Source organism: Pan troglodytes, chromosome 6 (genome assembly GCF_028858775.2).
Source record: "Pan troglodytes isolate AG18354 chromosome 6, NHGRI_mPanTro3-v2.0_pri, whole genome shotgun sequence".
NCBI lineage: Eukaryota > Metazoa > Chordata > Mammalia > Primates > Hominidae > Pan > Pan troglodytes.
Genome location: NC_072404.2, coordinates 155,763,840 through 155,789,404, shown reverse-complemented (window position 1 = coordinate 155,789,404; position 25,565 = coordinate 155,763,840). Strand labels below are relative to the sequence as shown.

General features: G+C 47.8%; 1 protein-coding gene across 1 annotated transcript; it reads right to left on the bottom strand.

Moving 5' to 3' along the window:
• Positions 1-1,044: 1,044 nt before the first annotated feature.
• RAB19 (RAB19, member RAS oncogene family) lies at positions 1,045-24,614 on the bottom strand. The gene is made up of 4 exons (XM_001153248.6): positions 24,335-24,614; positions 20,723-20,946; positions 16,959-17,142; positions 1,045-3,144 (listed from the first exon to the last, which is right to left on the bottom strand). Exons 2-4 carry the CDS (start codon positions 20,921-20,923, stop codon positions 2,876-2,878), a joined length of 654 nt encoding a protein of 217 aa, XP_001153248.1. The 5' UTR covers positions 20,924-20,946; positions 24,335-24,614; the 3' UTR covers positions 1,045-2,875.
• Positions 24,615-25,565: the final 951 nt, after the last annotated feature.

The window sequence follows — 25,565 nt, the reverse complement described above, 5'->3', positions numbered from 1 at the left end:
GGTGGCTCACACCTGTAATCCCAGCACTTTGGGAAGCCAAGGGGGGAGGATCACAAAGTCGGGAGATCGAGACCATCCTGGCTAACACAGTGAAATCCCGTCTCTATTAAAAATACAGAAAATTAGCTGGGTGTGGTGGCATGCGCCTGTAGTCCCAGCTACTCAGGAGGCTGAGGCAGGAGAATCGCTTGAACCTGGGAGGTGGAGGTTGCAGTGAGCCGAGATCACACCACTGCACTCTAAGTTGGGCAACAGAGCGAGACGCTGCCTCAAAAAAAAAAAAAAAAAATGTGGAGCAGGGAAAGGGGGAACTGAGAGCTACTGCTGGATGAGAGGATGCCAGGAAGTCCAAGGGTGTTAAGAGGAGCAGCAGGCCAGGTGCAGTGGCTCAAGCCTGTAATTCCAGCACTTTGGGAGGCTGAGGCAGGTGGATCACCTGAGGTCAGGAGTTCAAGACCAGCCTGACCAACATGGTGAAACCCTGTCTCTACTAAAAATACAAAAATTATCCAGGTGTGGTGGTATACCCCCGTAATCCCAGCTACTCGGGAGGCTGAGGCAGGAGAATCACTTGAACCTGGGAGGTGGAGGTTGCAGTGAGCCAAGATCACACCATTGCACTCCAGCCTGGGTCACAGAGCAAGACTCCGTCTCAAAAAAAAGAGGAGCAGCAGAATGCGGCTGGTACCTCTTTTCCCCTCCACTGGCATCACCAACCAAGGGGACCATTCGCTTTCCCCAGACCTCACACAACTTCTGGCCATGAGAAGCAGCTCAGTAAATGTCAGCTGCAGTCATAAGTGGTGTTTGTCCTCCAGAAGCCCCAGGTGAGTGTCCACAGTTCCCTGGGACCCTGGAGGGGCTCCGTGGCCTGCTCCTGCTGCCTGCCCTGATGTCCCCTAACACAGTCCTGGAAATGAGGGGTGCCTGGTGACTTCCAGCCTCCTCTTACGTGTTTAGTTCTGAAAGCCGCAGTTACTCCATCCCAGAAGGCACCAGCTGCTCTCTGGCCATATCGTACAGAAGGGGCAGTACAACACTGGCTTGATATTCATCTATGAACCAATTTAATTTTAATTTAAAAATGACTTCTGATCTGGCAGATGATTTGGGGTTCTAGAAAGAAATTATGCCAGGCATGGTGGCTCATGCCTGTAATCCCAGCACTTTGGGAGGCTGAGGTGGGAGAAACCTGTGAGCTCAGGAATTGGAGACCAGCCTGGGCAACGTAGCAAGACTTCATTTCTACAATAATAATAATAAAAAAAGGCCAGGTGCGGTGGTTCACACCTGTAATCCCAGCACTTTGGGAGGCCACGAGACAGGCGGATCATGAGGTCAGGAGTTTGAGACCAGCCTGGCCAACGTGGTGAAACCCCGCCTCTACTAAAAACACAAAAATTAGCTAGGCGTGGTGGCGGGAGGCTGTAATCCCAGCTACTAGGGAGGTTGAGGCAGGAGAATCACTTGAATCTGGAAGGCAGAAGTTGCAGTGAGCCGAGGTCACACCATTGCACTCCAGCCTGGGCAACAAGAGCGAAACTCTGTCTCAAAAAAAAAAAAAAAAAAAAAAAAGGGCCGGGCATGGTGGCTCATGCCTGTAATCTCAGCACTTTAGGAGGCCGAGACGGGTGTATCATGAGGTCAGGAGTTCAAGACCAGCCTGACCAATGTAGTGAAACCCAGTCTCTACTAAAAATACAAAAAAAATTAGCTGGGCGTGGTAGTGAGCGCCAGTAGTCCCAGTTACTTGGGAGGCTGAGGCAGGAGAATTGCTTGAACCCAGGAGGTGGAGGTTGAGGTTGCAGTGAGCCGAGATCATGCCACTGCATTCCAGCCTGAGTGACAGAGTGAGACTCAGTCTCAAAAAAAAAAAAAAAAAAAAAAGAACAGGCATGGTGGCTCATGCCTGTAATCCCAGCACTTTGGGAAGCCAAGGTGGGCAGATCACCTGAGCTCAGGAGTTCAAGATCAGCCTGAGCAACATGGTGAAACCTTGTCTCTACAAAAAATACAAAAATTAGCCAGGAGTGGTGGCGTGTGTCTGTAGTCCCAGCCACTTGGGAGACTGAGGTGGGAGAACCTCTTGAACCCAGGAGGTGGAGGTTGCAGTGAGCCAAGATCCCACCACTATACTCCAGCTTGGGTGACAGAGTATGACCCTGTCTCAAAAAAAAAAAAAAAAAGAAAGAAAAAAAATTGCAGGTGTCTTCCCCTATCCCAGGAGGGTGGCCAAGTCAGCCCTGCTAGAATAGAGTGAATTCCAGTTCCATCTCCATCAGACAGTTCCTGACCATTTGGCAAGACGGTACTTCTGGTATTTCTGCTAAAAGGCTTCGCTCCCCAAAGTGAAGACCTGAGGTGTGAATGTCAGGAACAAAATGATAGCAGCATTCTGGTTTCTCATTGCAGGCTTTCCTTCCATTCTCCCTGCCTGAGCTGTTTCAAACTGTTCCAGAATGTTCCAAACAGCCTCTTCTCTCTCTTGCTGTTTTGCCTTCCTCCTTTCCTTCACTACCCTCTTCTTCAAGCAAGAAACAAAATTCAGTAGAAAGCAGCAGAAGCGCTGGGGAGACAGAAAAGTGAAAGGGGAGGAGAGTACACTCCGTCCTCCCTCTCCTAGCCTGAAGTCCTGCCTTCTCCAGGAGTCAAGAGTCAGTGAAAACAATGGTGCTGGTTTTCCTGAGAGTCAGCAGCTACGACCTGTGGTGTGAGTCAAGGGAGAAGTGTGGCCCATCCAGACTGGGAGGATTAGGGGTGAGCGGCAAGTCCACGCTGGGGTCTAAAGCGCCACTGGGGCAACACTACGGTATCCTGGCTACCTTTGGTTTCAGAGGCAGCCTCTTTGGTGGGTGCAACTGGCTTTGCAAACATCTTAGCAAGTGCAGTGGGTCTTTTCACTTGGACCCTGGGCCATAAGAACGGGGCTGGAGTCCAGGGGGAGGCCGTTCAGGGCACTCTCCCCATAGAGGTGCAGGCTGTTGCGGGCGATCAGCTCCTTGGCCATGAGCACGAAGACTTCTTCTATGTTCTTTGACTCCTTGGCAGATGTCTCCAAAACGGCCAGGAGGCCGTACTTCTCAGCCAGTGTGCAGGCATCCTCGAACAGGACGTGCCGCTTTTCCCAGAGGTCACATTTATTTCCTGGAAGGAAAAGATAAGCCGATATTCCATTGAGTAACTTAATCTGGTTTCTTTCAAAATGAACTTTACAAATAACATTTTAGTTCTTCAATAGGCATGCATGCATTCATTCACAAATGGTCATTGAGGGCACATTTTTTTGTTTCTTTTTTTTTTTTTGAGATGGAGTTTCACTCTTGTCGCCCAGGCTGGAGTGCAATGGCGCAATCTTGGCTCATTGCAACCTCCGTCTCCCAGGTTCAAGCGATTCTCCTGCCTCAGCCTCCCAAGTAGCTGGAATTACAGGCACCTGCCACCACGCCCGGCTAGTTTTGTATTTTTAGTAGAGAAGGGGTTTTGCCATATTGGCCAGGCTGGTCTCCTACTCCTGACCTCAGGTGATCGCCTGCTTCGGCCTCCGAAAGTGCTGGGATTACAGGCATGAGCCACCGCACCCGGCCCTTGCTCCTCTTTTTACTCTCTTTTTCTCCCCCTCAAACAGCAGAGTGTTGGATGCTGTGTGAGATGGAGCTCATTTAGCTGAGTAGACTGTGATCAGGATTTGCTGGATTGGAGGTGCATAATGGAAGACTTTCTTTTGTTTTTTTTGTTTTTTTTTTTTGAGATGGAGTCTCACTCTGTCACACAGGCTGGAGTGCAGTGGTGCAGTCTTAGCTCACTGCAACCTTTGCCTCCCAGGTTCAAACGATTCTCGTGCCTCAGACTCCCGAGTAGCTGAGATTACAGGCCAGTGCCACCACGCCTGGCTAATTTTTGTATTTTTAGTAGAGACAGGGTTTCACCATGTTGACCAGGCTGGTCTTGAACTCCTGGCCTCCAGTGATCTGCCCACCTTGGCCTCCCAAAGTGCTGGGATTATAGGCATGAACCACCACGCCTGGCCTAAAGGACTTTCTGAGAAAGCTATAATTTACATACAATAAAAGTTTGCCTTTGATTTCTCTGAGGCAGGAATCTAAAGATAAAATTACTTTCCCACAGGATTTTTTCTACCAGACATCAAGATTTATTACAAAACTGTAGTAATTAAGACAAGCTAGACTATTGTTTCTCAACCTGGTTTTCATTCCTGTCCCCACAGGAGCCTCTGTAGATATTTTTTTCTGTAATTCCCCCTTCTTCCATAAAACATGTTTAAACCTTTTATTCTGAAACAATTATAGATATACAGGAAGTCATTATATATGTATATATATAGATATGTGTATATATATATATATATATACACACACACACATATACACACACATATATACACACACACATATATATATATAGAGAGAGAGAGAGAGAGAGAGGGGTCCAGTTTACCCTTCACCCTGTTTTCCCCAATGGTAATATCTTGTATAACTATAGCACGTTATCAATACCGGGAAATTGACATTGGTACTATCCACAGACTTTAATCAGATTTCCTGTCATGAGGCCAGGCTTGGTGGCTCATGCCTGTAATCCCTGCACTTTGGGAAGCCGAGGTGGGTGGATAACCTGAGGTCAGGAGTTCGAGACCAGCCTGGCCAACATGGCGAAACCCCATTTCTACTAAAAATACAAAATTAGCTGGGTGTGGTGGTGCATGCCTGTAGTCCCAGCTACTCGGGAGGCTGAAGCAGGAGAATCACCTGAACCCAGGAGGCAGAGGTTGCAGTGAGCTGAGATCGCACTATTGCACTCCAGCCTGGGCGACAACAGCGAAACGCCATGTCAAAAAAAAAAAAAAAAAAAATTATCAGCCAGGCACAGTGGCTCACGCCTGCAATCCCTGCACTGTGGGAAGCCGAGGCGGGTTTATCACCTGAGGTCAGGAATTTGAGACCATCCCAGCTAACATGGTGAAACCCCGTCTCTACTAAAAACACAAAAAATTAGCTGGGTGTGGTGGCACACACCTGTAATCCCAGCTACTCAGGAGGCTGAGGCAGGAGAATCACTTGAACCCGGGAGGCGGAGGTTGCAGTGAACTAAGATTGTGCCACTGCACTCCAGCCTGGGCAACAAGAGTAAAATTCTGTCTTAAAAAAAAAAAAAAAAAGTTTCTTGTCATGAAATGAATAAATGTCCCAAGCACTTATTTGTGTGTATGTTTATAATTATAGACAATTTGATCACATGCGTAGATTCCTTCAATCACCACCACAGTCAAAGCACTGAACAGTTCTATTCTCACAAAGCTCTCTTTCATGCTATTCCTTTATAACTCTCACCACCCCCGGTCCTCCGCCCCTGCTAACCACCAATCTATTCTAGTTCCAGAATATTATATAAATGGATTCATACATGTAACCTTTTGAGATTGTCTTTTTTCACTCAGCATAATTCCTTTGAGATCCATTCAAGTTGTTGTATAAATCAGTAGTTTGTTTTCTGTATACCACTAGTAGTTTTTATTGCTGAGTAGTATTCCATAGTATGCATGGACCAACATTTGTGTTTTTTTTTTTTTGAAATGTAGTCTCTCTCTGTTACCCAGGCTGGAGTACAGTGGCACCATCTTGGCTCACTGCAACCTCTGCCTCCCAGGTTCAAGCAATTCTCCTGCCTCAGTCTCCTGAGTAGCTGGGACTCCAGGCGCATGCCACCATGCCCAGCTAATTTTTGTATTTTTAGTAGAGACGGAGCTTCACCATGTTGGCCAGGCTGGCCTTGAACTCCCGACCTCAGATGATCTGCCCACCTTGGCTTCCCAAAATGTTGGGATTACAGGCATGAGCCACCACGCCCAGCCAAGGACCAATATTTGTTTAACCATCTACCTTATTTATTTATTTGTTTATTTGAGCAGAGCCTTGCTCTGTTGCCCAGGCTGGAGTGCAGTGGTGCTATCTTGGCTCACTGCAACCTCCGCCTCCCAGTTTCAAGAGATTCTCCCGCTTCAGCTTCTCGAATAACTGGGATTACAGGCATACACCACCATGCCTGGCTAATTTTTGTATTTTTAGTAGAGACAGGGTTTCACCATGTTAGCCAGGCTGGTCTTGAACTCCTGACCTCAAGTGATCCACCCGCCTCGGCCTCCCAAAGTGCTGGGATTACAGGCGTGAGCCATGGTGCCTGGCCTTTATTTATTCATTTTTTTTGAGACAGGGTCTTGTCCTGCCACCTGGGCTGGAGTGCAGTGGCATGATCATAGCTCACTGCAGCGTTAACGTTCTAGGCTCAAGCAGTCAGCCTCTCAAATCACTAGGACTACAGACATGCACCACCACCCATGGCTAATTTTTTTTTTTTTGGTGATGGGGTCTCACTTTGTTGCCCAGGCTGGAGTGCAGTGGAGTGATCTTGGCCTTTGAAAATTTAATACCACAGATGTACTGTGTATGGCCCTTTGGAGGGCCATAAACCATTGTAATATTGAGGATATTTTCACTCCCAAGAGCATGAATGAACTAGATCAATGGAGAGGAAAAACAGCTCAGAAACAAACTCATGTATAAATGTGTACTCTACAAAAAGATGGTGCCACAGAGCAGTGGAAAAGGTTGCCTTTTTTTTTTTTGAGACAGCGTCTCACTCTGTTGCCCAGGCTGGAGTACAGTGGCATGATCTTGGCTCACTGCAACCCCCACTTCCCAGGTTCAAGTGATTCTCCTGCCTCCGCCTCCCGAGTAGCTGGGATTACAGGCACCCACCACGATGCCCAGCTAATTTTTGTGTTTTTCTAGTAGAGATGGGGTTTTACCATGTTGGCCAGGCTGGTCTTGAACTCCTGACTTTAGGTGATCAGCCCACCTCAGCCTCCCAAAGTGTTGGGATTACAGGCGTGAGCCACTGTGCCTGGCTAAGGTTGCCTTTTTAGTAAATGGTACTGAGACAATTAGATCTTTATACAGAAAAATTTTGGACCCATACCTTTCACCATACACAAAAAATCAATTACAGGTAGATCTAAATGTAAAAGGCAGAGTAATGATAATAATCAATTAAACTTTAAAAGGTAATATAATCTTGATGATTTCAATTAAGAAAAAATTTCCTAAATAGGACACAGGAAGCAATCATTATTAAAGAAAAGATCAATAGATTGAAATATATTAAAATTAAGAGTGTCTGTTCATCACAATACACCATCAAGAGACGAAAAGGCTGGGTATAGTGGTTCATGCCTGTAAACCCAGTGGTTTGGGAAGCTGAGGCAAGAGGATCACTTGAGCCCAGGAATTCAAGACCAGCCTGGGCAATACGGCAAGACCCCATCTCTACAAAACATAATAAAAAACTAGCTGGGGCTGGGCATGGTGGCTCACACCTGTAATCTCAGCACTTTGGGAGGCTGAGGTTGGTGGATCACTTGAGGCCAGGTTCAGACCAGCTTGGCCAACATGGTGAAACCTCATCTTTACTCATAATATAAAAATTAGCTGGGCCTAGTGGCACGTGCCTGTAATCCCAGCTACTTGGGAGGCTGAGGCATGAGAATCGTTGAACCCAGGAGGTGGAGGTTGCAGTGAGGCAAGATTGGGCCACTGTACCCCAGCCTGGGTCACAGATCAAGACTCTGTCTCAAAAAACAAAACAAAACAACCTAACTGGACATGTTGGAATGTGCCTGTCATCCCAGCTACTTGGAAGATTGAGGCAGGAGGATTGCTTCAGCCCAGGAGTTCAAAGCTGCCGTAAGCTAGGATGGCACTATTGCACTCCAGCCTGGGTGACAGAGTTGGACCCTATCTATAAAAAATAAAACATAAAAGGCCAGGCGTGGTGGCTCATGCCTGTAACCCCAGCACTTTGGGAGGCCGAGGCAGGTGGATCATGAGGTCAGGGGTTCAAGACCAGCCTGACCAACATGGTGAAACCCCGTCTCTATTAAAAATACGAAAATTAGCTGGGCGTGGTGGTGGGCGCCTATAATCCCAGCTACTCAGGAGGCTGAGGCAGGAGAATTGCTTGAACCCGGGAGGTGGAGGTTGCAGTGAGCCGAGATAGAGCAAGACTCAGTCTCAAAAAAATAAAAATAAAATAAAAAATAAAAAAACCAAAATATTCTTTCCTTCAGGTATTTTTAAGAAGAGAGAGGGAAAAGTTACTCCACAGGGTGGAAGATGATGTTTGCAACATATGTAACTGACAAAGGGCTGGGGCCTCCTTCAAGAGAACCTAGTGCCTGGAATGCAGGTCACAGCCCAACAGGACCCTAGTGCAGCGCCCTAGTGGGGACAGCACCCCATCCCCCGTACCATGAGGGCACTCATGCACATCCATGCTGCAGGATGCAGGATTCGATTCCTCTATCAGGCAACCTTGGCTTTTGAGCACCCCACTGCCTGAAAAATAAACTTTCTTTGAATTGTGCTTAGTCTAAGACTCTTCCTACCTACTAAGCCATCCTTCCTCCGTTCTCTCCTTCCCAGGGGCAGGTCTACATCTCATAGAAGACTCCCTGCCTCCTTCTGCTCCTTCTTCTTCTTCTTTTTTTTTTTTTTTTTGATATGGAGTCTCACTCTGTTGCCCAGGCTGGAGTGCAATGACGTGATCTCAGCTCACTGCAACCTCTGCCTCCCGGGTTCAAGCGATTCTCCTGGCTCAGCCTCCTGAGTAGCTGGGATTACAGGCACCCACCACCACACCCAGCTATTTTTTGTATTTTTAGTAGAGACGGGGTTTCGCCATGTTGGCCAGGCTGGTCTCGAACCCCTGACCTCAGGTGATCCACCTGCCTCGGCCTCCCAAAGTGCTGGGATTACAGGCATAAGCCACTGTGCCCAGCCCTGCTCCTTCTTCTTTATCCCTCACAGCTGTTTCTCCCAATAAATCTCTTGCATGTCTATCTCATCCTGTCCCAACATCTGCTTCCTGGAGGACCCACACTGACACAGACTCATTTTCAGAAGATATAAGCTACTGTTAGGAATTGACAAGAAAAAGATAACAAACAGAAAAATAGGCCTTGGACTTGAAAAGGATTTCACAACAGAGGATATCCAAATAGCTAACAAACACCTGAAAAGGTGTTCAATCTCATTAATAAACAGGGAAATGCAAATGAAAAACACTAGTGATCTCATGACACACTTCTCAGGATGCATGGAAGTAAAAGGACTAATAGCACCAGATGTTGGTGAGGATGTAGAACAACTGAAACCCACACACACTGCTGATGGGAGTACACACTAGAATGACCACTCTGGCAAGTGGTTTGAGATTATCTAGAGCTGCATGACCATGCAATTTTGCTCCTGGGTATTACTCAACAGAGATGTGTGCCCATCGGCATCAATAAACATATACCAGAATGTTCGGAGCAGCAATTTTCCTAGTTGCCCCAAACTAGAAGCAACTCAAATGTCCATTGCCAAGAGAACAGAGAAATACTCTGTAGGGTGTTCTTGCAAAGGAATAGTATACAAATTGTACAAAAGAATAGATTACAGCCACATGCAATGATGGATGAAACTGTTAAACAATATTGAGGGAAAGAAACTTAGGCAAAAAGGTATGATTTTGTTTATATATAACGTACAAAACAACAGCAAAACAAGACGAGGCACAGTGGCTCACACCTGTAATCTCAGCACTTTGGGAGGCTGAGGTGGGTGGATCACTTGAGGTGGGGAGTTCAAGACCAGCCTGGCCAACATAGTAAAACGCATCTGTACTAAAAATACAAAAATTAGCTGGGCGTGGTGGCACATGCCTGTAATCCCAGCTACTTGGGAGACTGAGGCATGAGAATCACTTGAACCTGGGAGGTGGAGTTTGCAGTGAGCTGAGATCACGCCACTGCACTCCAGCCTGGGCAGCGGAGTGAGACTCCATCTCAAAAAAAAAAAAAAAAAAACAAACCACAAAACAAACAAAAAACCCACCAAAACAAAACTGCAGTATTTAGGGATGTGGGCTTAGGTAGTAAAATGATTAAAAAAGAAAAAAGCAAAGAAGTGTTTATCATAAAATCACTTGCCTTTGGGGCAGAAGGAGTGTGGAGTAATAAAGTGAAAGCTGGTGGGGGAGAAGAGTGGGCTGGCAATATTCTTTTTTTTTTATTTTTTATTTTTATTTTTTTTATTGAGACAGGGTCTCACTGTGTCACCCAGGCTGTGGTGCAGTGGTGTGATCACAGCTCACTGTAGACCCTACCTCCTGGGCTAAAGCAATCCTCCCAATTCAGCCTCCTGCGTAGCTGGGACTACAGGCGCCTGCCATCATACCCAGCTAATTTGTAATTTTTTTGTAGAGATCGGGTCTGCCTATGTTGCTCAGGCTGGTCACACCTCTGCCTCCCAAAGTGTTGGGATTACAGGTGTGAGTCCACACCCAGTCAATATTCCTTTTTTTTTTTTTTTTTTTAAGAGACAGAGTCTCTCTCTGTCACCCAGGCTGGAGTGCAGTGGCGCAATCTCGGCTCACCGCAACCTCTGCCTCCCAGGTTCAAGCAATTCTCCTGCCTCAGCCTCCCGAGTAGCTGGGACTACATACAGGTGCATGCTGCCACGCCCGGCTAATTTTTTTTTTTTTTTTTTTGTCTTTTAGCAGAGACAGGGTTTCACCGTGTTGCCCAGGCTGGTCTCCAACTCCTGAGCTCAGGCAATCCACCCACCTCAGCCTCCCAAAGTGCTAGGACTACAGGTGTGAACCACTGCACCTGGCCAATATTCTCTGTCTTGACCCAGCTGGTGTTTGCTCAGCTGTTCCCTTTGAGATAAATTAATGTGTACTTTTCTTTATATACATTAATATGTCCCAATAAAAAAGATTTTGAAAATCTTTTCCTATAGTCACTGTCACCAACCTGCCCAGTGTCAAAGCTGGACTTAGATCATAATGATCCCCAAAGAAGTTTAAATCCAAGACCATTTTCAGCAGACATTAGCACATTTGAGTGCTACAGTAGGCTAGGAACGGGGGCCCATGGAGACCAGGCTCTGGCCTCAGGCAGCTGTCAATGCTAACAGGGTCTTTGCAGGTGTGATTAATTTGAGGATCTTGAGATGGGGAGATTATTCTGGACTAGCTGGGCAGGCCCTGAATGCAATCGCAAGTAACCTTACAAGGGGGAGGTAGAGGGAGACTTGATCCCACACAGGCAGGAAAAGGTGAGGCACACAGAGCCAAAGATGGCACCAGAAGCCAGAGGAGGCGAGGGACAGAGTCTCCCCTACAGCGTCCAGAGGGGCATGGCCCTGCTGACACCTCCATTTCAGCCCCACAGGACTGATTTCAGACTTGTGGCCTCCAGAACAGTGGGAGAACACATCTATTGTTTTCAGCCCCCAGCTTGTGGCAGTTGGTTACAGCAACCACAGGAAGCTCATATAGCATGCACCTTCAAGAGAACCGTGCGTGTGTTTTTAGCTGGTGAGCCTGAAGCTCTGGGCTGAGCTCTGCTTCTAGAAGAAAGGAATGAGAGTCCCTGGTGGAAGAAGGGATGTGGTGGGAAAAGGAACCCCTGCAGCCAGGAATCTGATCTACTCCCTGCATCCCGCTCCATCTGTGGATTTGATTTTTTTTTTTTTTTTTTTTTTTAAGAGATAGGGTCTCCATCTGTTACCTAGGCTGGAGCACAGTGGCTCAGTCATAGCTCACTGCAGCCTTGAACTCCTAGCCTCAAGCAATGTGCCCACCTCAGTCTCCAGAGTAGCTGAGACTATAGGCGTACACCACTGAGTCCAGCTAATTTTTTTTTTTTTTTGAGACAGAGTCTCGCTCTGTCACCCAGGCTGGAGTGCAGTGGTGCAATCTTGGCTCACTGCAGCCTCTGCCTCCTAGGTTCAAGTGATTCTTGTGCCTCAGCCTCCCAAGTAGCTGGGACTACAGGCACTCACCACCACACCTGGCTGATTTTTTTTTTTTTTTTTGTATTTTTAGTAGAGATGGGGTTTCACCATGTTGGCCAGGCTGGTCTCAAACTCCTGACCTCAAGTGATCCACCTGCCTCGGCCTCCCAAAGTGCTGGGATTACAGGTGTGAGTCACCGCACCCGGCTTAATTTTTTATTTTTTGTAGAGACGGAGGTCTCATTATGTTGCCTGGGGTGATCTCAAGCTCCTGGCATCAAGCAATCTTCCCACCTCAACTTCCCAAAGTGCTGGGATTTATAGGTGTGAGCCACGGCGCCCAGCTGGATTCTAACTTTTATGACCTGCTCCTTCCACCTGCTCCTCCACCACAACTAGATCAACAGTGCTGATGTCCACGGGTCCACCCGCCAACAGCCAGGGCTGCACACTCTGGGGTGAGCCAGGTGCCTGGAGGAAGGGAAAGGATCTGAAGTTTGCTAAGTGCACAGTCACAGACGGCCCTGCCCCAAGGAAGGGCTTCTTCATTTTGTTAGGGAGGCAAGACAGACACACAGAACATTAAATGGCCAGACAAGAATGTACCAATCCAAGACAGCAATAAAATAACATACGCTATGGACCCGGTGAGCTGCATGAGTTGTTTGTAGTACCGGTATACAACCCCCAAATCCCCCAAACTCTGAAACTCCACTCCTGGGCAGCTGTAACCAGTGCATTTCTTGATAATTCATTTGACAGTAAAATCTAAGCTAAACTAGCCATTTGAAGTTTTTTTTTGTTTGATTGATTGATTGATTTTTGAGATAGAGTTTTGTTCTTGTTGCTCAGGCTGGAGTGCAATGGTGTGATCTTGGCTCACTGCAACATCCACCTCCTGGGTTCAAGCGACTCTCCCGCCTCAGCCTTCTGAGTAGCTGGGATTATAGGTGCCCACCACCAAGCCCAGCTAGTAGAGACGGGGTTTCTCCATGTTGGTCAGGCTGGTCTCGAATTCCCGACCTCAGGTGATCTGCCCGCCTTGGCCTCCCAAAGTGCCAGGATTACAGACATGAGCCACTGCACCCGGCTGTTTGTTTTAAAAATAAAAATAAAGATGGGGTCTTGCTATGTTGCCCAGGCTGATGTTGAACCCCTGGCCTTAAGCAATCCCCCACCTCAGCCTCCCAAAGTGCTGGGATTACTGACGTGAGCCACCACCCCTGGCTTGAATAATTTTTTTTTTTGAGACAGAGTCTTGCTCTGTCACCCAGGTTGGAGTGCAGTGGTGTGATCTCAGCTCACTGCAACCTCCGCCTCCCGGGTTCAAGCAAGTCTCCTGCCTCAGCCTCCTGAGTAGCTGGGACTCCAGGCGTGTGCCACCACATCTGGCTAATTTTTGTATTTTTATTACAAAATAATCCGCCCGCCTTGGCCTCCCAAAGTGCTGAGATTACAGTCATGAGCCACCATGCCCAGCATTGAAGATTTTATTCAACCTGCTCTGTATGACTATTTACACATCTGACTGCATAAATAGTAATGTATTTGGCCATGGGGCATTGGCCCAGACCCTGCTGAGGGTGTTATGTAACACAGAGTACATTTTTCTAAAATCTGACAAATTCTGAACTCTGAAATATTTGGCCCTGAGGGTTTTTGTTGAGTGATTGTGGACCTGCAATATAACAGGACTTTAAGTGGAAAGTTTGGCTGAGATCTTTAGAGGGACAAATATCAGATGTTGAAGAAAGTTATGAGACAGAGCATCCAGGATAACCTACAAAAAAGGTTGGCTCCCTGCAATCCCAGCACTTTGGGAGGCGAGGTGTGTGGATCACTTGAGGTCAGGAGTTTGAGACCAGTCTGGCCAACATGGTGAAACCCTGTCTCTACTAAAAACACAAAAATTAGATGGGCGTGATGGCAGATGCCTGTAATCCCAGCTGCTTGGGAGGCTGAGACAGGAGAATCACTTGAACCCAGGTGGTGGAGGTTTCAGTGAGCCAAGATTGCACTACTGCACTCCAGCCTGGGCGACAGAGCAAGACCCTGTCTCAAAAAAAAAAAAAAAAAAAAAAAAAAGAAAGAAAAGAAAAAAAAAGAGGTCAGGTCTGATGGAGTGAGGGTGGGAGAAAGATGGGAAGCCAGACACCCCCAGAAGAAAGCAGGGCTGGGACCTGAAGTACCTTGTGAACCATGTTCAGGAATATGTACATCATTCTAAGGGAAATGGGGGCCTCTGAGGGTTTTACATGGGGACATTAGGAGGAGCTGGGCCCCCTGTAGCCAGCTAGAGGAGGAACAGCTGTATAAATCAACATGCAATCAACCCCTGACACCGGGGTCATTCCTGTGCTGATAAAGTGGCTTCAAGGAGCTGGGGATAAACTTCTGAGACAGAAAGAAGCACCTGTATGAGGCAATGTGTGCAGGGACACTTCCGTGAGGGACGACATGAATTTTTCTGGATTCAGGCAGGGAGGCCACGAACAGAAAACAGGAAGGCTGCTGTGTCAGCCCTCTGGCATGGACACCTTATAAACTGGGAGACTAGGACACTCCACATCACCTTTGGGGGCATTTCTAGAACCAAGGAAGAAGTGAGGCAGAGATGGTTGTTATGAAAGACAGACTAGGGTATAAATACCAAGCAAACATTCTGAGATTCCTGGAAATCCTGCAACAACCTGGCATCTGTCACCCTTCTCTGATGCATCTGTTTCACAGAGTGATTAAAGACGGAGCTGGCTGGGGGAGAGGCAGCCGGGAGCCTGTGGGCTGGAGACAGGGAGCTGCCTTCAGAGATAGCACAGAGGGGACGGGGGTGGTGGCTCATGCCTGTAATCCCAGCACTTTGGGAGGCTGAGGTAGGCAGATCATCTGAGGTCAGGAGTTCGAGATCAGCCTGGCCAACATGGTGAAATCCTGTCTCTACTAAAATAAAAATTAGCTGAGTGTGGTGGCGGGAGCCTGTAATCCCAGCTACTTGGGAGGCTGAGGCAGAAGAATTGCTTGAACCTGAGAGGCGGAGATTGCAGTGAGTCGAGGTCATGCCACTGCACTCCAGCCTAGGCAACAGAGTAAGACTCCGTCTCAAAAAAAGAGAGAAGGTAGCGCAGAGGGAGGCACCTGAGGTTGGGCAGCTTCCCACTCAGCCCTGAGGAAGAACTGCCTCCACTGTGTCCTCGAGATGCATGACCTTAATACAAAGGTGGATCTGGTCCACATTCCTGGGGAAACCGCATGTAGCTTAGAACTGCTTCATTCCCAAGTGAGATGCGTGCATTCCGCCTTTCTCTGGGAGCCACCATTGCTGGGTTTCCTTTTGTCCCTGGAGGGCATGGGCTGCACCTGCCTGTCCACCCCGGCCGTTTGTATGCCATGGCACAGCTCTCCCATCTTTGCTCTACTAGGACATAACAGTTTCCTTTTATTATTTATTTATTTATTTTTTAAGAGACCAGGTTTTGCTTTCTCACCCAGGCTGGAATGCAGTGGTATGATCACAGCTCACTGCAGCCTCAAATTCCCAGGCTCAAGTGATTCCCCCCACCCCAACCTCTCAAGTAGCTGGGACTATAGGCCTGTGCCACCACATCTCACTATTTTGTTTTGTTTTAGTTTTTGTAGAAATGAAGTCTCACTATGTTTACCAGGATGGTCTCAAGCTATCCTCCCGCCTCAGCTTCCCAAAGTGCTGGGATTACAGGCATGAACCACCGTGCCTGGCCCAAAGACATTCATCACAGAAATAGAAAAGGTTATCCTAAAATTTATATGGAACCATGAAAGACTCAGAATAGTCAAAGCTACCCTGAGCAAAAAGAACCAACCTAGAGGAATCACATTGCCTGACTTCAAATTATACTACAGAACTATGGTAACCAAAACAGTGTGGTACTGATAAAAACAGACACATAGACCAATGGAACAGAATCCAGAATCCAGAAATAAATCTATACATCTACAGTAAAGTCATTTTCGACAAAGGTGCTAAGAACATATGTTGGGGAAAGGACAGTCTCTTCAATAAGTGGTGCTGGGAAAACTGGATACCCATATGGAGTGCAATGGTACAATCTCAGCTTACTGTAACCTCTGCCTGCTGGGCTCAAGCAATCCTCCCACCTCAGCCTCCTGAGTAGCTGGGACTGCAGGTGTGCACCACCACACTCAGCTAATTTTTTTTATTTTTTGTAGAGATGAGGTTTTGCCATGTTGCTTAGGCTGGTCTTGAAACCCTGGGCTCAATTTACCTGCCTCGCCCTCCAAAGTGCTGGGATTACAGGCATGAACCACCACGCCCCATCTATGTTTATGTATTTTAATGTAAATTATTGGTAAACACTTAGAAATTGCCTCTTCTTTCTTTTTAAGAACCCACTGTACCCAATAAATAGATATACCTACTAGATACCCATAAAAAATTAAAAGACAAAACTCACCTGTTCACTCTGCAGTAGAGATTGTCAAAAATAAAAATAAAGGTCCAGGCACAAGGGCTCATGCCTGTAATCCCAGCACTTTGGGAGGGCCAGGCAGGGGGATCACTTGAGCCCAGGAATTCGAGACCAGCCTGGGCAACATGGCAAAACCCCGTCTTTACAAAAAATTAAAAAAAAAAAATGGGCTGGGCATGGTGGCATCCAGCTTAAAGGCACTTTCTGAGGCCCTATCCATCACTTACACATTTTTTTTTCCCCCCGACGGAGTGTTGCTCTGTCACCCAGGCTGGAGTACAATGGCACAATCTCGACTCACTGCAACCTCTGCCTCCTGGGTTCAAGCAATTCTCCTGCCTCAGCCTCCCGAGTAGCTGGGACTACAGGCGCCCACCACCACGCCTGGCTAATTTTTTTGTATTTTTAGTAGAGACGGGGTTTCACCGTGTTAGCCAGGATGGTCTTGATCTCCTGACCTCGTGATCCACCCGCCTCAGCCTCCCAAAGTGCTGGGATTACAGGTGTGAGCCACTGCGCCCAGCTGCATCACTTACATTTTTAAGATTTCATTTTCCACTGTCGTTAGAAACACGCAGAAAGCTGAGCATCCTCAGAGGAGAGTAAACAAAACTTAAAAACTTCAAAAATGCCATACCAATCAGCATAATGACCACATTTGCAGCTCCATATTTCTCTATCTCATGAATCCAGTGAGGGATGGACTCGAACGTGGACCGCCGGGTGAGGTCATAGGCGATAATGGCTGCGTGGGCACTGCGGTAGTAGCTTTGGGTGATGGTGCGGAAGCGCTCCTGGCCAGCTGTGTCCCACACCTGCATCTGGAGAAGGACAGGAAGGAGAGTCCAAATCAGGGGTTCCCACAGGTAATGGGAACTCCTTCACCTACATCTTCTTAAAAACACAGTTTTCTGGGTCTCACTTCTAGATATTCAGACCCAGTAGATCTGGGGTGGGACCCAGGGATCTATTCTTTCAGTTGCTCCCTGGATGACTTGGATATCCTCCTGGGTTGGGGAACGACCATCTAAGACAAACTTGTCCAACCCGCAACCCACGGGACACATTTGGCCCAGGACAACTTTGAATGCAGCCCAACACAAATTTTTAAACTTTCTTAAAATATTATGAGTTTTTCTGCATTTTTTTTTTTTTTTTTTTAGCTCATCAGGTATCATTAGTGTTAGTGTAATTTGTGTGGCCCAAGACAATTCTTCTTCCAACATGGCCCAGGGAAACCAGAAGCTTGGACAGCCGATTTAAGGGATGCTGCTGTCAGAGAGATGGACCTATTTTTTTTGAGATGGAGTCTCGCTCTGTCGCCCAGGCTGGCGTGCAGTGGCGCCATCTCAGCTTACTGCAAGCTCCGCCTCCCAGGTTCACACCATTCTCCTGCCTCAGCTTCCCGAGTAGCTGGGACTACAGGCGCCCGCCACCACGCCCGGCTAATTTTTTTTGTATTTTTAGTAGAGACGGGGTTTCACCGTGTTAGCCAGGATGGTCTCAATCTCCTGACCTCGTGATCTGCCGGCCTCGGCCTCCCAAAGTGCTGAGATTACAGGCGTGAGCCACTGCACCCAGCCGAGAGGTGGGCCTATTTTATCCTGGGGTCTTGTGTTCTTTGCCTTTTCTCCTGACTCATCACTTGGTCCAGATTTGGGGGCTCATCTTTTGAGTCTGCCCGTGGATCTGAATACTGGCAAAGGTGATAGTACTGGCCGAACTGTTCTGATTTTAAAGGAACACTCAAGCTGTTCATGTTTGGAATGTTCTCACAATAATACCTCCCAAATTAGCCACCCAAGCGGCAGCACCAATTCACACAGCCTCTCACAGTGTCTGAGGGTAACAATTTCTTCATATTCTCATACTATTTATATAAAATTTATTTTTTAGAGAAAGTTTGCAAACATACACCAAAGCTAGAGATAATAGAAAAATGAGGCTGGGTGCAGTGGCTCATGCCTGTGATCCCAGCACTTTGGGAGGCTGAGGTGGCGGATCGCTTAAGCTCAGGGGTTTGAGACCAGCCTGGGCAATGTGGTGAAACCCCATCTGTACGAAAAATACAAAAATTAGCTGGGCATGGTGGCGCATGCCTATAGTCCCAGCTACTTGGGAGACTGAGGCAGGAGGATTCCTTGAGCACAGGAAGTCGAGGCTATAGCGAGCTGAGATCATGCGCCACTGCCCTCCATCTGGGCAAGAAAGTGAAACCCTGTCTCAAAAAAATAAAAAAAGAACCTCATACACCTATCACCCAGATTCAATAATTAATGAGATTTTGTTACTTGCTTCATCTAGCCCTTTCTGTTGATTTCTTTGAAGTATTTTTTAATTTTTTAAATTTGTATTTATCTTTTTTTTTTTTTTTGAGACGGAGTCTCGCTCTGTCGCCCAGGCTGGAGTGCAGTGGTGTGATCTCGGCTCACTGCAAGCTCCGCCTCCTGGGTTCACACCATTCTCCTGCCTCAGCCTCCCAAGTAGCTGGGACTACAGGCGCCCGCCACCACGCCTGGCTAATTTTTTGTATTTTTAGTAGAGACGGGGTCTCCGTGTTAGCCAGGATGGTCTCAATCTCCTGACCTCGTAATCCGCCCACCTCGGCCTCCCAAAGTGCTGGGATTACAGGCGTGAGCCACCACACCCAGCCTATTTTATCTTTTTGAGACAGAGTCTTGCTCTAACTCCCAGGCTGGAGTGCAATGGTGTGATCTCGGCTCACTGCAACCTCTGCCTCCTAGGTTCAAGTAATTTTCATGCCTCAAGCCTCCCGAGCAGCTGGGATTACAGGCATGCGCCACCACGCCCGGTTAATTTTTTTGTATTTTTAGTAGAGATGGGGTTTCCCCCCGTTGGCCAGGCTGGTCTTTAACTCCTGACCTTGGGTGATCCGCCTGCCTCGGCCTCCAAAAGTGCTGGGATTACAGGCATGAGCCACCGTGCCTGGCAGTTTATGGCATTTTTGAGTACACAGAAAATTTGACCTGTTTTTTTTTTTGAGACAGAGTCTCACTCTGTCGCCTAGGCTGGAGTGCAGTGGTATGATCTCGGCTCACTGTAACCTCTGCCTCCCAGGTTTGAGAGATTCTTGTACCTCAGCCTCCTGACCTCAAGTCATCCACCCGCCTCGGCCTCCCGAAGTGCTGGGATTACAGGTGTGAGCCACCTTGCCTGGCCACTAGAAAATGTGACCTTTTAAGTTCAGGTTTGGTGGCTCACGCCTGTAATCCCGGCACTTTGGGAGGGTGAAGTGGGAGGATTGTTTGAGCCCAGGAGTTTGAGACTGGCCTGAGCAACACAGGAAAATCCTGTCTCTACAACAAATTTAAAAAATGAGTTGGGCATGGTGGGGTGCACCTGTGGTCCCAGCTATTCAGGAGGCTGAAGTGAGAGGATCGCTTGAGTCGGGGAGATGGAGGCTGGAGTGAGCTGTGATTGCGCCACTGCACTTCAGCCTGAGTGACAGAGCAAGACCCTGTCTCAGGCTGGGTGTGGTGGTTCACATCTGTAATCCCAGCACTTTGGGAGGTAGAGGCGGGCGGATCACTTGAGGTCAGGAGTTTGAGACCAGTCTGGCCAACATAGTGAAACCCCATCTCTACTAAAAATACAAAACTTAGCCCGGTGTGGTGGTGTGCACCTGTAAATCCAGCTACTTGGAATGCTGAGGCATGAGAATTGCTTGAGCCCAGGAGGCAGAGATTGCAGTGAGCTGAAACTGTGCTCCTGCACTCCAGCCTGGGTGATGGAGTGAGACTCTGCCTCAAGAAAACAAAAACAAAAACAAAAAGCCCTGTCTACACTCCCCACCCCCCCAAAAAAGCAAATTTGACCTTTATATAGTTAGAGAAATGTATAAATTTGACCTTCACAGTTAGATTCAGCAGTATTTTCCTTATTGGCTTCTGGGTTCATGTCTCATTTAAAGCCTGATTTTCCCATTCCATGATGAGAAAATAAATACTCCCATGTTTTCTTCCACTATTTGTATGATTTCATGTTTTGTATTGAAATCTTTTATTGCTCAGACATGTGCTTTGTTGTTGGGAATTCTGGCTAAAAAAGGTGGAACTGGCCAGGCGCGGTGGCTCACACCTGTAACCCAGCACTCTGGGAGGCCGAGGCGGGTGGATCATGAGGTCAGGAGATAGAAACCATCCTGGTAGCACCATGAAACCCCGTCTCTACTAAAAATACAAAAAAAAAAAAATTTGCCGGGCGTGGTGGCGGGCGCCTGTAGTCCCTGTTACTTGGGAGGCTGAGGCTGGAGGCTGAGGCAGGAGAATGGCATGAACCCGGGAGGCAGAGCTTGCAGTGAGCCGAGATCGCGCGAGACTCCGTCTCAAGGAAAAAAAAAAAAAAAAAGGTGGAACCAGTCCCGTCCCGGTGCCCTCTGACCTTCACTTTTTTGCCGTCAATATCAAGGGAACGCACGGTAAAGTCCACTCCAATCGTGTTCTGCTGTGTCTCAGTGTAGACTCCAGACTTGAAATGCTGCACCACACACGTCTTCCCCACATTGGAATCCCCAATGAGGATAATCTTGAACAAATAGTCAAAGTTCTCATCTGCTGCCCTGGCTGAGCTGGAGAAGTGCATGGTTCTTGCCACCTAGAACAGAACTAGGAAGAAAGGATGGAATTCAGCACCAGGAACTGGGGATCCAGTACAAGACAAGACGAAGGGAGGTCATTACCTTCACAGCGCTACATCCTTGTGAGAGGACGATGCTAATGATGCTAGTCGGGCACAGAGGAGTTGTCCCCATAAGCTGACATCTGCCCTACGTGTGTTGATCTTACTTTAGGGGTGCTCTTGGAATAAAGAGGTTCTACTGCCATTCTCTGGTGGGTCCAGTGGACGGTCAACACCATCAGATAAAAGCAGTGATATATCCTAGGCCTGGAGACGAGGTGCCACATGCTCCATCAGAGTGCCCGGAGAGCAGGAGAATGGCAGAGGAAATGCCCACAGCAGTGACTCACCTGCCATTGGAGGTCCCACTAGTGTCAGACCTCCACTAGTGTCAGACACAGTGGGGAGAAAGATTCCCAACTGCTGTAAGACTGACCATCCAGGCCGTGCACGATGGCTCATGCCTGTAATCCCAGCTCTTCGGAAGGCCAAGGTGGGTGGATCACCTGAGGTTGGGAGTTTGAGACCAGCCTGACCAACATGGAGAAACCCCATCTCTACTAAAAATACAAAGTTAGCTGGGTGTGGTGGCGCATGCCTATAATCTCAGCTATTTGGGAAGCTGAGGCCGGAGAATCACTTGAATCCGGGAGGCGGAAGTTGCAGTGATCTGAGATCACGCCTTTGCACTCCAGCCTGGGCAACAAGAGCGAAACTCCACCTCAAAAAAAAAAAAACCCAAAAAACAAAAAACTACTGACCATCCAGGTAGCCAGCAACAAGGACTGATAAGAGGTGATTGGTAAGTCAGCTTGGGGAAGAGTGACATGACCTTTTTGTTCTGTTTGGAGCCTAATTTTTTCGACCAGGAAATTAGGATTTTGAGAATATTCAAAATTAAAACCATGGCTATAATGTTATGGCATATTTTACCAAAGGCTGGTTATGGCATATTTTACCAAAGGTTTTTTTTTCTTTTTTTTTTGAGACAAAGAGTCTCGCTGTGTCGCCCAGGCTGGAGTGCAATGGCATGATCTCAGCTCACTGCAACCTCTGCCTTCCAGTTCAAACGATTCTCCTGCCTCAGCCTCCCGAGTAGCTGGGACTATAGACCTGCACTACCACACCCAGGTAATTTTTGTATTTTTAGTAGAGACGGGGTTTCACCATGTTGGTCAGGCTGGTCTCGAATGCCTGACCTCAAGTGATTTACCTGCCTCAGTCTCCCAAAGTGCTGGGATTACAGGCCTGAGCCATCACGCGCCGCCAGAAAATTAAGGTTTCTAATGACAGTGTTTCACAAACTAACTGATTATCAGAATTATCTGGGAGTATCATTGAAAAATATATATTTCCTTTTTTTTTTTTGAGACAGAGTTTCACTCTTCTTGCCCAGGCTGGAATGCAATGGTGTGGTCTTGGCTCACTGCAACCTCCACCTCCTGGGTTCAAGCGATTCTCTTGCCTCAGCCTCCCAAGTAGCTGGGATTACAGGTGCCTGCCACCACGCCTGGCTAATTTTTGTATTTTTAGTCGATACAGGGTTTTGCCATGTTGGCCAGGCTGGTTAGGAACTCTTGACCTCAGGTGATCTGCCCGCCTTGACCTCCCAAAGTGTTGGGATTACAGGCATGAGCCACCATGCCCGGCTGGAAAATAAAGGTTTTTAATGACAGTGTTTCACAAACTAACTGATTATCAGAATTATCTGGGAATATCATTGAAAAAATATATTTTTGGAGCTCATCCCAGACTTGCTAAACATATTTTACCTTGTTCTTTTAAAAATTATTTCTTAGTATTCTTTTTTTTTTTTTGAGACAGAGTCTCGCTCTGTCACCCAGGCTTGAGTGCAGTGGTATGATCTCAAAACTGCACTGGGCCAGGTTTTGTGTTTTGTGTTTTTAACTTTAAAATATGTTTAGTGCGCCAGGCCGCAGTCGCTCATGCCTAGCACTTTGGCAGGCCGAGGCAGAAGGATCACTTGACGCCAGGAGGTTGAAAGTAGTCTAGGCAATATAATGAGAGCCCTGCGCCCCCCCTCCCCGCCCATCTCTATTAAAATAATAAGAAATAGGCCAGGGGCAGTGGCTCACACCTGTAATCCAAGCAATTTGGGAGGCTGAGGCAGGCGGATCACTTGAGGTCAGGAGTTCAAGATCAGCTTGGCTAACATGGTGAAACCCCATCTCTACTAAAAATACAAAAAATTAGCCGGGCGTGGTGGCATGCACCTGTAATCCCAGCTACTTGGGAGGCTAAGGCAGGAGAATGGCATGAACCCAGAGGGCAGAGGTTGCAGTGAGCCGAGATCGCACCATTGCAGTCCAGCCTGGGCAACAAGAGCGAAACTCCGTTTCAAAAAACAAACAAACAAACAAAAACACAAAACCAAAAACCTCTGTCTGTCTTCCCTCCCCTCCCCTCCCCTCTTGCTCTGTCTCTTCCCCAGGTGATTCTGATGATGAGCCAGGTTTGGAAAACACCAATCGACCAAGTCACCTACCTGAAACTTACTCCCACCATCAGCATCCCTGGCTTAAATGTCCACCTATGCTTAAATATCTCTGATCACAAGGAACTGACTACCTCCTGAAAAATTTCCATTTTGCACTGGGCAGCTCTCACTTCTGTGGGATTGACACCTCCCTCCGTGAGGTTTCCATCTGTCTAGCTCCGTGCTATCCTTACTCTGCCAAGACACATCACATTCCTGTTCCACATGACAGCCCATCAGATATTTGAAGCAGCAAGAATATTCCCCCAAGGAGACTATCCCCATCCTCTTTAACTGTTCTTCCTGAGAGTGTGTTCGGACTCCTCATCCAATTGCTCTAAAAGTAACTGAAACCTGATCCCACTTAATGATTACATTTGATGTGCTGCAAATTGCCCCTGCCTTGTGACATCCTTCTTCACCTCTCCGTTTTACTCTGGTTTTCTCTAAAGTCATAGACAAGGACACTCTGTCTCATCACACAAGGTAAAATGCACTCAAATGTCCAGTCTGCATGCAAAAACCCAGGGCTTTAAGGCGATGAAGAAGGATCCCATACCTCTCTTGGACCTCTCTGAAATCACATATGGGTAGATGATCCAGCAGACAACAGACACAATCAAACCACTTTTTTCCTGTCTGACTTTTCAACTAAAGACAGCCATTCCACTTCCGGTGTCTTGGTCTTATCACTGTAACTTGAGCTGAGACTTTACTTCCATGTCTCCCCCCACCCTCCAGAGTCCTCAGGGTTTCCACGAAAGCCCCCTTTCATTGAGCCTACAAGCCTTGCTGGGAGGCACAGGCAGCGTCCACCCCATGATGTCCTCCCGCCGGCATCCCGCAGCCTTCGCCTTCCTGGTTCACCTGTCGCTTACCTGTCTCGCTCTCTCACCTCTGCTGGTCAGCAGGTAATGTTTTCGCTTTCTTCTGGTTTTGCTTTTCAGCCCCCCAGTGCCCCCTTCTTCCTCCTGCCTCACTGCTTGGTGGGAAGTGTAGTTCTGGCCCCAGGTGTCGGGTTTGGCGTCCTGAGAAAGTGAAAGGAAAGTGCAATCCCTCCCACCTGCCCTGAGTCCGGAGCTGCCTCAGGGTACAAAGCGCCAGGTGAGAGCGGCCAGCACAGGGCAGGGCGCAGAGCCGGCTTTCTCACCAGCCTTCGCCAGCCTAGCGGAAAGCCCTCACAGGAAGGAATAGCCAGTGAATTAAACCAGTGCTGGCCCATACGACACTGCCCCTGCTCCTTTCTTCTACTTTACCTTGTCTTGTGGGCTTTTGCGTCCTTTGCTCTCAATTTGTCCTGGTGTCCCTTGTTAGGAAACAATTTCAGAATGTATCTCATGTAGTAACAGCGACTGTTTTGCAAAATGTTTGGGTCAGTTGTACATGTGCATTATTGTACTGGGTGATATAAAAAAAAAATTTTTTTTTTTTTGGAGACAAGGTCTCACTCTGTCACCCAGGCTGAAGTGCAGTGGCACCATTCATGGCTCACTGCAGCCTCAACCTCCCGGGCTCAAGCAATCCTCCTGCCTCAGCCTCCTGAATATCTGGGACTACAGCTGGCCTGAGGGTTGTTAGTTGAGATAACACCAACTAAAGGAGGATATAGATCTTAAGTAATTTATTTTATTATATATACATATTTTTTAGAGACAGGGTCTTGCTCTATGGCCCAGGCTGGAGTGCAGAGGCGTAATCATGGCTCACTGCAGCCACAACATCCCAGGCTCAAGGAAGCCTCCCACTTCAGCCTCCCAAGTAGCTGGGACTACAGTCATACACCACCATGCCCCGCTAATTATTTATTTTTTTTAGAGCTGGGATCTCCCTATGTTGCCCATGGTGGTTTGACACTCCTGGGTTTGGCCAGGCATGGTGGCTCATGCCTGTGATCCCAGCACTTTGGGAGGCTGAGGTGGGCAGATCACCTGAGGTCAGGAGTTCGAGACCAGCCTGGCCAACATGGCAAAACCCCATCTCTACTAAAAATACAAAAATTAGCCGGGTCTGGTGGTGAGCCTATAATCCCAGCTACTCTGGCAGGAGAATCGCTTGAGCCTGCGAGGTGGAGGTTGCAGTGAGCCAAGGTCGCGCCACTGCACTCCAGCC

What these genes read in the sequence shown, in the direction of transcription:
- RAB19 (XM_001153248.6), bottom strand. Translation starts at nt 20,923, where the DNA reads ATGCACTTCTCCAGCTCAGCCAGGGCAGCAGATGAGAACTTTGACTAT. An exon ending in TTGACGGCAAAAAAGTGAAG is followed by an intron (nt 17,143 to 20,722) that starts GTCAGAGGGCAC and finishes GTCCTTCTCCAG; the next exon opens with ATGCAGGTGTGGGACACAGC. An exon ending in TGTGGTCATTATGCTGATTG is followed by an intron (nt 3,145 to 16,958) that starts GTATGGCATTTT and finishes TTTTCCTTCCAG; the next exon opens with GAAATAAATGTGACCTCTGG.